The sequence below is a fragment of the Humulus lupulus genome, chromosome X (assembly GCF_963169125.1).
Source record: "Humulus lupulus chromosome X, drHumLupu1.1, whole genome shotgun sequence".
NCBI classification, from domain to species: Eukaryota; Viridiplantae; Streptophyta; class Magnoliopsida; order Rosales; family Cannabaceae; genus Humulus; species Humulus lupulus.
In genome coordinates, this window is record NC_084802.1 from 16,358,202 (window position 1) to 16,372,047 (window position 13,846).

Below are 13,846 nucleotides of genomic sequence, written 5' to 3' on the forward strand. Positions count from 1 at the left end.
AGATTATGTGAGTTTCGATTATATTTTTTAATATTAATAGAGTTATATTTAATGTTAGTATCTAACATTTTTTGAAAACAGGAAAAACTGAAGGCTGATTTTGAGTTACAAACTTAGCAAACATCCACTGATGCTTCTAATAATGATAGTCCGTCATCAGTTGATCAGGTGGAGGTGCTACAAAAAGTATTAGGCCAAAGGTGTGGACATGTGCGAGGAGTGGGCCGCAAATTGAAGGGGTCGGGTTCGAGGTCGAGGTCGAGGTCATCATCTACCCAACACTCTCACTTCAGCGAGTCTCAAGTTCCTCCTCAGCATTCAAGAGAATATATAGAAAATTTGGAGAATAATATACAGAAATTGACTGATCAAGTTAATTTCTTATCTCAATTTTTTGTACCTTCATTTCGTCCACCAAACGTTCAGATGCCGCCTGTGCCTGATAGTGACAATATTTCTAGGGCTTCGTCTTCTCAACCTCCAGCTCCAACTCATCCTTCTATGTACGGGGCAGCGCCGTCTCAACATATGGTACCTCCATATATGTACGAAGCAACACCTTATCCGTGGCAGATTCCACCGTCCTCCCAGCCGTCGTATCCCTACATGTATGGAGCTATATCATCTATATTACCTCCACAATATCCTTGGCCGATGCCGCCACCGCAGTAATCACAACCACAGCCACCGCAACAACCACAACAAGAAGACAATAGGGAGGAGGACGAGGCAGCTGATTTAGGAGACTGGGTTTATTTTATTATTAATTATTGTTAAATTTTATGAACAATATGAATATTTGCTATGTTAATGTATTATGAATATGTACAATTGTTATTTTAATAAACTAATTTTAATATTTAATATAATATTTTTATTTTTAATATATTTGTTCTCAATTATTAAAATTTTAAATAATAATTTCGATAAATAATTAATTAAAATTGTATTTAATTAATTAATTTTATTATTATTTTTTAAATGAAATAGTATTAGGGGCGACACTGTCACCCCTGATAATATGCCACGTGCAACTATTTGGGGCGACATATAGACAAAAATAATTCAAAATTTTCAAATTTTTTAGGCGACATTTCAAGTTTTAGGGGCGACTCTGTCGCCACTGATATTTGAATATCAGGGGCAACCCTTCGAGGCGCCCCTAGTGTACCCTTTAGGGACATTTTTTCACGGGCGACTAATCAGGGGCGACTTTTCGGGTTATTAGGGGCGACATGCGTCACCCCTAAAACTCATTTTTGTTGTAGTGTTCCTTTATTGGATATCCCTAGTGAAGAAATTCAAACTCTATCTGATCTATTTACTTTCATTCCTAACATGAGTAAATTTAAAGTAGATATTGACAAATTTGATGGGTCTGGTGATTACAGGATTTGGAGGAAAAATATTAGAGCATTGTTGGCTCAACGGAAGCTGCTAAGGGTTCTTGAAGAACCTATTAAATGGCCAAAAAATACTACAAAAGTCCAACAAGAGGAACTGCTTGAAACAGCAACATGAATCATCATATTCAATCTATCTAATTCTATAATCAGATTAGTGGATAAAGAAGAGACACCTGGCAAGATTTGGAAAAATCTTGAAGAACAATTCCAGCAAAAGTCTCTCACAAATCAACACCAAAGGTTGTGACTCATTTCTCTCTCTTCCATGGCAAAGAAGAAGAAATCGACTCGGAAGCCTGTGACACGTTCGGTTGCCCAGGGCTCTCCGTCAATCCTAGATGAGAATGATCAGGAAGGCTCTGCTGCTGGTGATGCAATCTTTGAAGGTGAGGTGCCGACTAAGGGGTTGACTCTCATTGCTAAAGTGGTTAAGTCGACAGAATTTAGGGAAAACCAGGTTGCTGAGCATTGGGCCTCTGGGATGGCTACTCTATCGTTGAACCATCCTAGCTGGGCGGACAAGGTGGAGAAAGGTGACTATCAGGCCCCGGCTCACAATCAATGGCAACAATTCATGGCGGGTAAACTCTCATTTTGTGACAAAAAACTAGAGTTTGCTGAACCCTTGATTAAAGATGGTAAGAAAATTACTCAGGTTGATATTGAAGAGGTCAAATGCCAATCTGCTAATTGGAGTTCTGCAATTATTTGTATGGTTCTTGGTGCTAATCCCCCAATGGCTGTGTTTGAAGGGTTCATCAAAAGAGTTTGGGGTCATCTAGGGATTGTTCAAATAGCTAGAATGACAATGGGGCTGACTATGGTCAAGTTTAATGATGATGCTACTCGAGATTGCGTGCTTGAAAATGGTATCCTTCAGTTTGATAGGAAACTAGTTATCATCTGTCCATGGACTACTGATCTCAGTGCAGTTCGCTTAATCCGCTCAGTACCTCTGTGGATACGATTACATGACTTAGGCCTTCAGTATTGGGGTAGCAAATGCCTTAGTGCTCTTGTGAGTACGATAGGTAAATCGATCATGGTAGAAAAATTTACTCGAGAGCGATCTAGAGTTCAATTTGCTAGGGTTTTTGTGGAGATGGATATACCAGATAATCCCCCTAGGATTATACAATACCTTAATGAGTATGGTCAACTTGTTGAACAGGCGGTGGATTATGAATGGCTTCCTATGAAATGTAAAGTATGCTCTGGATATGGTCATGCCATGGTGGACTGTCGAATGGAGATGAAAATTCAGTGGGTCCAGAAGGACACTCAGCCTAAAATTGATTTAGAGGGGGGGGGGGGGGGGGGGGGGGGGGGGGGGGACAAGGGCAACCAACATATGGTTGATATCCCTGATCTGTCTAAGGGTTCGGCCAATGCAACTACAATTGCTGAGGGACAAAACATCAGTGAAGCTACTTGGAAAAATCCAAAGAAAGTGGTTCTTCTTTCCAAACAAGGACCAACTGAAACTGTTAGTACTCTGGCTGCTAAAGTTCCAACTGGGCCAGGACAGAACCGGAAAAACTCATTTAAGGTGCTTCAAGAGCAGGCGGAGGGTGAGAAAGGAGGTATTTCTATTACTAACTTTTCTTATGGATAATTGCAATATCTTGAGTTGGAATTTGAGAGGGTTGAATGGTTCTAATAAGAAGACTGTTATTTTAGATATATGTGGTAGAAATAAAGTGGGGGTTGGTGCTCTATTGGAAACTAAAATGAGGGGGAATAAAGTCGTGGAGTTAATGGCTCATAAGTTTACAAATTTGGATTTTTATTCCAGTCCTGTTACTGAAGGAAAAATATTGATCATTTGGAGGAAGATATTTGTGAAAGTTATTATTATAGAGGAGACTAATTAGTATGTCCACTGTTTTGTTAAAATGGCTAGTCAGAGATATACTTTTAGTGCTACTTTTGTGTATGGGTTCAATATAGTGGGGAACGGAAGAGATTATGGCAAAGTTTACCTAGGCTTACTCTCCCTGCAAAGTCTTGGGTTATCTGGGGTGATTTTAATGCCATATTTACTGTTAAGGATAGAAGTGGTGGTAAACCTGTTTCCAAATCGAAACTGATGGATTCTTCTCAATGGCTTGCTGGGAATCAAGTGGATTCGCTTAAAAGTACTGGATCTTTTTTTACATGGACAAATAATCAAGATGGGCCTGCTCGTATATACTCTAAGATAGACCATGTCTTTACTAATGATGACTGGCTTGATTTTTTTCCTACTTCCACAGCTGTTTTTCATTGGGAAACTGTCTCTGACCATTGTTCTTGTATTGTTTCTGCCACGTCCATGGAGAATATGGGTGTTAAATTGTTTCGATTCTATAATTTTTGGATAGATCATCAAGATTTTAAAGAGGTGAACCTGAATAGCTGGAGGAAACCGATTAATGAGACTGGTTTGAAGGCTATTTACTTGAAGACCATGACGCTGAAACATAGATTGAAGAGATTTAACAGGGACAATATTGGAGATATAGGAGTGAAATATCAAGAGGCAAAGGGTCATTACCAGGAAGCTCAAATCCAAGCTCAAAAACATCCCTGAGACCATGGTTTTCAAGAGATAGCAACGGCTGCTGCTGTAGCTTTCACTGTTCAGGAGCAAATGTACCACAATTTTTTGGCTAAAGAAGCAAAATTAACTGGTTATGGGAGGGAGATGTGAACACCTCTTATTTTCATGCTTGCCTGAAAAATCGTAAAGAAGAGAATAGAATTGCAACCTACCTAACTGAGCAAGGTAGATTGATTGATAATTTTCCTGATGTGGTTTCTCATTTTTTGGAGCACTTTAGAAGTTTTATGGGTAGTCCCAGTTCAGCTACTACAAAGATAAACTTATAATGTGTTGAGTTGGGTACTAAACTCTCGATTGACCAGCAGCTCTCTCTATTGAAACCATTCTCTCATAAGGAAATCTGGGATGCATTTTTTAGCATTCCCATCATCAAATCCCTGGGTCCTGATGGGTTTGGTTATGCTTTTTTCAAGGTATTATGGCTGGATATTGGTGGTGAAATATGTAGAGCAGTTGGACATTTCTTTGAGACATGAATTTTTCCTACTGAGCTTCATAATACAACTCTTTCTTTGGTTCCTAAAACTGATAATCCTTCTCGGGCTGTGGACTACAAGCCTATTGCTTGTTGTTCTACCATATACAAGTGCATATCAAAACTGTTGTGATCCCGATTAGCCATGGTCCTTCCTGATCTAGTTTAACCGAATCAAGGTGCTTTTGTTCAGGGTAGATCTATTGCTCATAACATCTTGATATTCCAAGATCTCATCAAGAATTATGGGAGGACATCTACCTCTCCTAGATGTGCCATTAAGATAGACCTAAGCAATCTTATGATACTATTGATTGGTAGTTTCTTAAAGATCTTTTAAAGTCTTTATGTTTTCCTATGAGGTTTATAGGTTGGATTATGACTTGCCTAAAAAACACAACATACTCCTTGCTTATGAATGGAAGGGTTCAAGGTAGTTTCAAGGTTGAGAAAGGGTTGCATCAAGGTGATCATATGTCTCCGCTTTTGTTTGTTCTAATCATGGAATATCTTACTCGGAGTCTTCAAGTGGCAGCTCAAGATTACACTTTCATATTTCACCCTATGTGTAAAAGTCTCAAACTCCTTAGTCTATGCTTTGCTGATGACTTGATTTTATTTTGTAAGGGGCCTTTTTCTGCTGTTAGAGTGCTCAAAGTAGCTCTAGAGGAGTTTAGTTCTGCTACAGGGCTCCATGTTAATACTAGCAAATCTCACATCTTTTTTGGGGGAGTTAATGTAGCAGATAGAAAGACCATAGCTCATGAGATTCAGCTTACTGAAGGGACCTTTTGCTCTTAAGTATATAGGTGTTCCTATGCAGCTAACCAAGTGGAAACATGAAGATTGTGATATTATTATCCCAAAGATCAAAATGCGATTACATACTTGGGCTAGTAGGCATCTGTCTTTTGCTGGCCGAAGTCAGCTTATACATTCAGTTTTGTTTGGGCTTCGTAATTACTGGATGAGTATATTTGTGCTCCCACAAAGTGTTGTTAAGGAAGTTGAAAAACTTTGTCGTGGCTTTCTCTGGGGTATTACTGGTAATAGAAGCAAAATTCACATTCCTTCTTGGAAGAAGGTTTGTCTTCCTAAGGCTTATGGTGGTCTCGGGTTCAGGGATGGTTCAAATTGGAACCGAGCTATTTTAGCTAAGTATATTTGGGCCATTTCTGAGAAGCATGATTTGCTTTGGCTCAAATGGATTAACTCTATCTATTTGAAAGACTCCAATTTCTGGAATTACAAGTTGAAACTGGATTCGAGCTGGTATTGGAGGAAACTTTGTCATTTGAGGGCAAAATTCAGTCCAGTTGAGGTGAAAGTTGCTGGTGTAACAGGGATATTTAAAGCCTCTAAACTCTATAATAGTACTCTTTGCCAACAACAGGTGGGCTATCATCAAGCTGTTTGGTGCAGGCTCTCTATCCCTAAGCATCATTTTTTACTTTGGCAAGTGGTAAACTCTCAGCTTCTTACTCAAGACAACATGCTCAGGTTCTGTATTCCACTTGAATCTCTTTTATGTCTTGTTTGTGGTTTCTATAATGAGAGTCAAACCCATCTCTTCTTTGAGTGTTATCTTTCCAAGAAGGTAACCAATTTAATCTTTGCTTGGATGGGGTTTAGAGCTTGGCCTAATGAGTTTACTGGTTGGACGGTTTGGATTGCTAGTAGAAGACCTGGAATTATTTCTTCCATCACCAATATGAATTGGCTGCTGTTATATATTACCTCTGGAGGAACCGAAACAGATGCATGTTTGATGGGTTTACTTGGACTGCTGATTATCTAGCAATTGATATCATGAATATAATCCATTACAGGTTATTCATTGTTAAAAATACGAAGTTAACATTACAGGAACAGAGATTTATAAACAAAATTACAATGTAATTAGTTTGGGTGGGTTGTTTTGGGTGTATTGCCTTGTACAGTTGTATTGGTTAGTTGATTAATGAAGCTCATTTCCTTCTTGATCAAAAAAAAAAAGTCTCTCACAAATAAAATATTCTTGAAAGAAAGAATATTTGGTTTCAAGATGAATCATACCAAAACACTTGAACAGAATATAGATGAATTCCTAAGGATGCATATAGAATTGGCTAATTCAGGAGAGAATGAAGCATTAAGTGATGAAAACCAAGCCATAACCATACTTAACTCACTGCCAGAATCTTATAGGGAAGTCAAGATTGCCATTAAGTATGGTAGAACTGAAATCACTCTAGAAAAAGTCATTTCAGCTTTAAGATCAAAGGATCTTGAGATGAAGAATGAAAAGTTGGGCAATGGAGAACTGATTCTCAACAGAGGAAGATCTATTCATAAAAAGCCATGGCACAACAAAGGAAGAAGCAAGAGTCGGGGCCATTATAAAGGCAATCATGACAGAGGAAGATCTCAGTCAAAGGGGCCAAATGATCAAAAAGGATGTTTTCATTGTGGCAAACCTGGGCACTATAAAAGAGACTATTACTTCTGGAAAAGAAGAAAGAACAAGGCAGATGGACAAGAAGATTCAAGTTGTTTAGATCATCAATCAAACAAATACAAGGGAGATTATCAAAATGCAAACCTAACTGACGGTTATGATAGTGGAGAAGTGTTTGTAGTTGCTACCTCCTTTAAGGATGACTAGATTCTAGACTCGGGTTGTACATTTCATATAACTAATAATCGAAATTTGTTGTCTGAATTCAGGGAATCAAAAGGAGGAAAAGTGATAGTTGGAAATGATCAAAGTTGTGCAATAGAGGGCTGTGGAACAGTCAGGTTCAACATGTTTAATGGCATCACTAGAACCTTAACAGGGGTAAGGTATGTACCTAACCTATCCAGGAATTTAATTTCACTAAGTGTTTTGGATGATTTAAATGTAGAAAGCAAGATAAAAGGAGGGCAAGTGAAGTGTTGCAAAGGGTCTATGGTGATCATGAAAGGAACAAAGAAAGATGGCTTATACTACTTGATTGGAGAACCAATAGCAAACTGTAACAATACAGTAGCTGCTGCCCCTGAAGATACAAAGGCAACCTTATGGCACAGAAGGTTAGGACACGTAAGTGAGAAAGGGCTTTCAGATAATGAGTGATCAACAACTATTTGGTAAGGATAAAATAAGCAAAGTTGATTTCTGTGAATATTGTGTTCTAGGCAAACACCGTACGCTTAAGTTTAAAACTGGTACACATAAAACCAGACACATACTAGAATATATTCATTTATATTTATGGGGTCCAGAATAAGTAAGCACTCATGGTGGGAATGTCTATTTTTTTGTCTATAGTGGATGACTATTCTAGGATGGTTTGGGTTTTCTTACTTAAACATAAAAATGAGGCTTTCAAAAAATTTAGACAATGGAAACTTTTGATAGAAAACCTAACTAATAAGAGGATAAAAACCCTTAGAACCGATAATGGCCTAGAATTTTGTAATAATGATTTCGACACCTACTGCAAAGAAAATGGTATCCAAAGACATAGAACCATAAGATTAACACCCCAAAAAAATGGAGTAGCTGAGAGAATGAATAGAACACTTCTGAATAAAGCATGATGCATGTTGTTTAATGCTGGATTAGCTCACGAGTTTTGGGGAGAAGCTATACTAACAGCTGCCTATCTCATTAATAGGTGTCCTTCTAGTGCTACTAAGTTTAAAACTCCCGAGGAAAGGTGGACTGGTAAATCACCAGATCTGTCCAACTTGAGAGTTTTTGGCTATGCAGCTTATGCACACCAAAGTGTGGGAAAACTAGAACCTAGAGCTTTAAAGTGTGTGTTTCTAGGTTACCTCGAGGAAGTCAAAGGTTATAGATTGTGGGTTAAAGAGAAAGGTGGTTTTAAAACTTTGATTAGTAGGGATGTATTATTTAAAGAAGATATTTTTCCATGTTTATCTACTACTAACCAAAATGCATGTGAGAAAGAAATTACTAACCCTGCAGGAAGCAATACTACCTACCTACCCGACACTATTCAGGTGGAACACATGGCTAAAGAACCTGACATAAACCAAGTAAAACCTACCCAAACTCAAGCAGAATCTGAAATTGATACAGAACATGTGGAACCAGTCGAAATTGAGAGACAACAAACAGAAGGAAATGAAGATCAAAGTTAGAGACAAGAGGAAAACCTGTCTAACTACCAGTTGACCCGAGATAGAGAAAGAAGAGATCCTAAACCAAACAAGAAATACAACTTCAATGTATGGAATGAGGATCTAGCCTATGCCTACATGAGTTACTTAGAATCAAAGAAAATAGAACCCCAATCATATGAAGAAGCAGTAAACAGTGAAGACTTAAGGAAGTGGATCAAAGCCATGGAGGAAGAAATGAAGTCTTTAATAAAAAAATAAGAGACTTGGAAATTGGTTGCTAAACCCAAAGGAAAGAGCATAGTGTCTTGCAAATGGTTGTATAAACTAAAGGAAGGGCATAGCAAGGAAGAACCTACAAGGTACAAGGAAAGACTAGTAGCCAAGGGGTTTACTCAAAAAGAGGGGATAGATTTTACTGAGATTTTTTCATCTGTTGTGAAATACAAGACAATTAGGGTAATGCTGGCACTTGCTGCATAGTTTGATCTAGAAGTGGACCAAATGGATGTTACCACTGCCTTCTTACATGGGGAATTGGAAGAAGAGATATATATGGAACAACCTAAAGGGTTCACTAAAGCTAATGCTTTAAATATGGTGTGAAAATTGGAAAAATCTTTGTATGGACTTAAATAATCTCCTAGGCAGTGGAATAATAAGTTTGATTCCTTCATGACTAAACAAGGGTTCAACAGGAGTAATTTCGACACTTACATGTATTTTAAAGGAACTCAGATTCTAAATGCAACATATTTGCTACTGTATGTTGATGATATGATTATCATAAGTAAGGAAAGGTCAAACATAGATGCTCTAAAGGTGATGCTCAGATCTGATTTTGAAATGAAGGACCAAGGAGAAGCAACAAATATACTTGGTATAACTATCAGAAGAGATAGAAGAAAAGGCAAGATGCATCTCGGGCAAATGAGGTATATACAGAAAATACTTGAGAGATTTTCTATGATGAATGCTAAGATAACCAAACAGCCAATTACCAACTAACACCCTATGTCTAAAGATCAGTGCCCTAAAACAGAAGAAGAAATAGAGTATATGAGTAAAGTTCCTTATTCTAATATTGTGGGCTCATTGATGTACCTAATTAATGGTTTGTACAAGACCAGACTTATCCTATGCAATGAGTTTACTAAGTAAGTACATGGCCAATCCTGGAAAACCACACTGGAATGCAATGAAGTGGGCTCTAAGATACTTACTGGGAACAATGGACACCGTACTCACTTACAGAAGGCAAGGATCTAACATAATATTAGAAGGCTATAGTGATGCTGATTATGCAGGTAATAGAGACCAAAGGAGATCTACATCAACATACTATTTCTTACTAGGAGGAAACTGTGTAAGCTGGAGAGTGCAATTAAAACCTGTAGTGGCCCTATCGACCACTGAATCTGAATATATTGCAGTAACATAAGCTAGCAAAGAAGCCCCGTGTATGCAAGGACTACTAGAAGAGTTAAACCTAAGTTGTGGTGTTCCTATAGTCTACTCAGACAGTCAGAGTTGTATTCATCTCTGCAAAAATCATGTCTTTCATGACAGGACCAAACATGTAGAGATAAAATACTACTTTATCAGAGAGAAGGTGACTGATGAACAAGTCCGGATAGAAAAAGTAACCATAGAAGAAAACACTATAGATATGGGGACAAAGACCGTGACCTTACACAAATTTAAACTGTGTTTAAACACAGTTTAAATTTTTTAGGGGTCGATACAGGAGGATGAGGCCTAGGGTACTGAGCTAAGACCCTCAGAGTTAAATATGCACTAGTAAACACAACTCAATTTGGGAACTTGGGTGGAAATTGTTACAATACAAGTCCCCAAATAGAGTTTGTTTCAACCAAAATCTGTTACAACAGATCAAGACTCAAGACCTTATCTACCAACAACATATTACAATAGAATTTGTAACAATATCTTTTATACTCATTTTTTTCAGTTGTAAAATAAAAGGCTAAATACTCTTAGTATATAAGACCAATTCGTATCAGAAAAAGCCAGAGTTTTTTTTTTTGGTTTTGAGAATCCTTTGTGAGAGCCTTGTAATATGAGAAAATAAGAGAGAGAGGTTGTAAGGAAGAGAAGAGCATCTACTCAAGATAAAAAAACTGAGAAAAATAAGAAGATCAAGTGAAGGAGATTACCTTTCAAGCTGTGACTGGAATCTCGGGTCTTCTAGGCTGTTCTTGAATCTGATCTTATAGTGCATATTCGAGCCCCAAGAACTCTGAGGCGAGCTCGAAGAGGATTAGCCCCGAAATTGGGGTGAACCTCTATAATCTCTATCTCTCCTTCTTCTTCCCTTCCTCTTTGTTAAATTTCTGCTACTGTTTCTTTTTCTCTTTAATTTTTTCCTTCACTGGTTAAGATATTTTTTCTGATTGAACCAATTCGTGGCAATTATATAGCTATACATGTATTGGTGTAAAGGTCAAAATTGACCTTGTAAACTAATGTGTTAACTGAGTTGGTGTAGGGATAGGTTTGTAAAATCTCAACAATAAGAACTCTCAAAACTTTATTTCAAATATCAAATTCCAAAAGCTTCCCTTACATTGTTCCGCTAGGCTTAAATTGTCGTTACAATAAAGCTAATAAATGACAAAATAATAAAAAAGATAAAATATAATAAAATAAAATAAAGTTATAGAATATTATAAATATTTATATATATATCCTACATCAATGTTGGTTATTATGGTACTCAAGCATCTCCACGATCTGCTTCATTGATGGTCGAGCATCCTTGTCTTCTTCAACACATTGCAAAGCCACCTTAACTAAAAGCTTTATCTTCTCCTTATCAAATTCCCCCAATTCCAACATTGGATCTAATATTTCTTCAATCCTAGATTCCCTATCACCATCTCCATACATCTTCTCCTTCACCCATGTCACCAATCTCCCATGTTGATCCGCCATTTCTCTTCCCGTTACTAATTTTATCACCACCATTCCATAGCTATACACATCCACTTTAGAGGTAATAGGAAGATTATACACCCACTCAGGCGCCATGTAACCCCTTGTCCCTCGAATCCTCGAGAAGCTTGGGTCATGACACTCGCCTCTGTTCAGCAGCTTTGACAACCCGAAATCAGCCACTTTTGCATTGTAATTGGAGTCCAACAGAATATTCTCAGGCTTGACGTCACAATGCAAAACCCACTCCAAACACTCTTCATGCAAATATGCTAGTCCCTTTGATGTTCCCATTGCTATGTCAAACCGCTTCTCCCAATCGAGTTCTATGTTTTTCAAATTGTCAGCTAGAGATCCATGCTCCATGTACTCATACACCAATAGTCTATGCCTTCCCTCAGCACAATAACCCCATATCTCTATCAAGTTCATGTGGTTCAACCTCCCAATCGTGCTTACTTCTGCTAAGAATTCGGCTTCTCCTCCATTTGATTCCGTCAATCTCTTGATCGCCGCAACTCGGCCATCCGCTAACACACCTGTTAGAATGGATAGTAAAAGGTAAGTTTAGAAAGTAAGTCGAGAAAAGTATAAATGAAAGGTATGCCACCAATTGACGATAAGTAGAATAAGCGAAACTCTAACGATACCTTTATATACGGTGCCTCCACCGCCAGCTCCAATCGTGTTGCAGAATCCAGCTGTGGCTTTTCTTAGCTCTGCATAAGTAAATTTTTGAAACCGTGTAAGGGCGGCGAGGGTGTAACCATGGGAATTGAGTTTGCTCTCTTTTCTGCTACAGTACAAGAAAGATAAGACTACCGAAACGCAGGTGATTTCCACTCCTGCCAATGCAATGGCAACCCAAAGCAAGACCTTCAAGCCTCCATTCTCTTTAGCCTTGTTATAGGTTCTGTCTAGCAACACCAATTTGGAAGAACAGTACTGCTCACTTTTCAATTTTGTATGGAGCTTCTCAAAATAGGAAATCTTATCTTTAGGGAGTCTTACATGGACATCTCCTGGGAAACTTGAGGTATGAGCTCCATTAACTAGTAGATGCTTAGTATAACATCTTGAACCCGGATTAGCAACGTTACTCATATGATATTGGATACCTTTGCAATCTGAAAAGAACAAACACTTTTCTTCACATTCTTTTAAAGAAAGGTTCTCATAGAAGTTTTTGTCGTAGCCATAGAACTCTGCATTAGCAATGCGGTGAAAGCTACTCTCTTGGTTATGTCTCCATTCGAATCGTGGCTCGCACCCAAATGCCCAATTCGAAGAATCTTTCACCTTATATCCAGGCACACAAGAGCAACTCCTACCTAAAACATGATCATATGAGCACATACTATTAGGTCCACAAATCCCATGAACATTGCATGGAGAAGAGATGGCTTGCCAAGTAACAGTCCAACTCTTAGTCTTTTCATCAAAACTATACAGTCGAAGATTTCCATCCGGGTCAAGAGTCAATCTCCGGTTGATCTTAGCACCGTGATCCAAGGCCGAAAATATTAGATTATCCGAAGAAGCAAAGTCACCAATGGAGTTTATCGTTGCAGATTTGGAGATGTTGTATCTAAATCTTCCAGTTTGAAATGGCCCGAGCCACGGAGCCGGCCAGTACACACTCGCCACGACCCGATCGGGCCCTTGAAAACGCAGGCGGAGAGTGTTGTCATCGTCGAAATAGAAGTGATAATATCCCGAAGAATAGTTGGTGCGGCTTACTGACGCGACAAGCCTGGTGTTCATGGTGAGATTTTGGTTAGGAAGAAGAGTATCAGTGGGTGATTCGAAGCTTTCCCAGTAAACAACATCTTCGCCAAACGCAGCGCTACGGAGAACAAGGTTTCCGGAGTCATAGAGTTGAAGTTTAACATGAGAGGAGGGCGTCGTTTCGGTGCTCCAGAATCGAACTCTGCCCACGTCGAGCAAGACGAGATCGCCATCTTCAGTCAACGAAAGCTTTGATCTTCTTCCGTTGACCGGTTGGTCTCGGTTCGCCATCCAAACTACGGTGGGAACTGAGGACTTCGTGAACCATATAGCGAAGGAGAAAGCGTTTTCCCCAACTGGGAAAAATCCTGCCGAGAAATCTCCGTTTGGTGAAACCAAAACATCAGTGTCTGCATTTTCCACTGATAGGGATGAGCCTTGGTTTAGAGTGTTTGAGGTTGTGGATGAAGAAAGTGTTGCTTGAAACAGCAAGAGAAGTGTAAGAAAAATAAGATTCATTAGTGATTGTTCATGAGCGTCATACCAAGTTTAGTTTACTATCTTATG

At 38.6% G+C, this 13,846-nt stretch overlaps 2 protein-coding genes across 2 annotated transcripts; one reads left to right on the top strand and one right to left on the bottom strand.

Moving 5' to 3' along the window:
* Positions 1-1,671: 1,671 nt before the first annotated feature.
* Positions 1,672-3,978, top strand: LOC133805568 (uncharacterized). The gene is made up of 3 exons (XM_062243748.1): positions 1,672-2,989; positions 3,087-3,279; positions 3,357-3,978. Exons 1-3 carry the CDS (start codon positions 1,672-1,674, stop codon positions 3,976-3,978), a joined length of 2,133 nt encoding a protein of 710 aa, XP_062099732.1.
* Positions 3,979-11,123: 7,145 nt separating this feature from the next.
* Positions 11,124-13,846, bottom strand: LOC133807398 (putative receptor protein kinase ZmPK1). The gene is made up of 2 exons (XM_062245714.1): positions 12,202-13,846; positions 11,124-12,090 (listed from the first exon to the last, which is right to left on the bottom strand). Exons 1-2 carry the CDS (start codon positions 13,796-13,798, stop codon positions 11,312-11,314), a joined length of 2,376 nt encoding a protein of 791 aa, XP_062101698.1. The 5' UTR covers positions 13,799-13,846; the 3' UTR covers positions 11,124-11,311.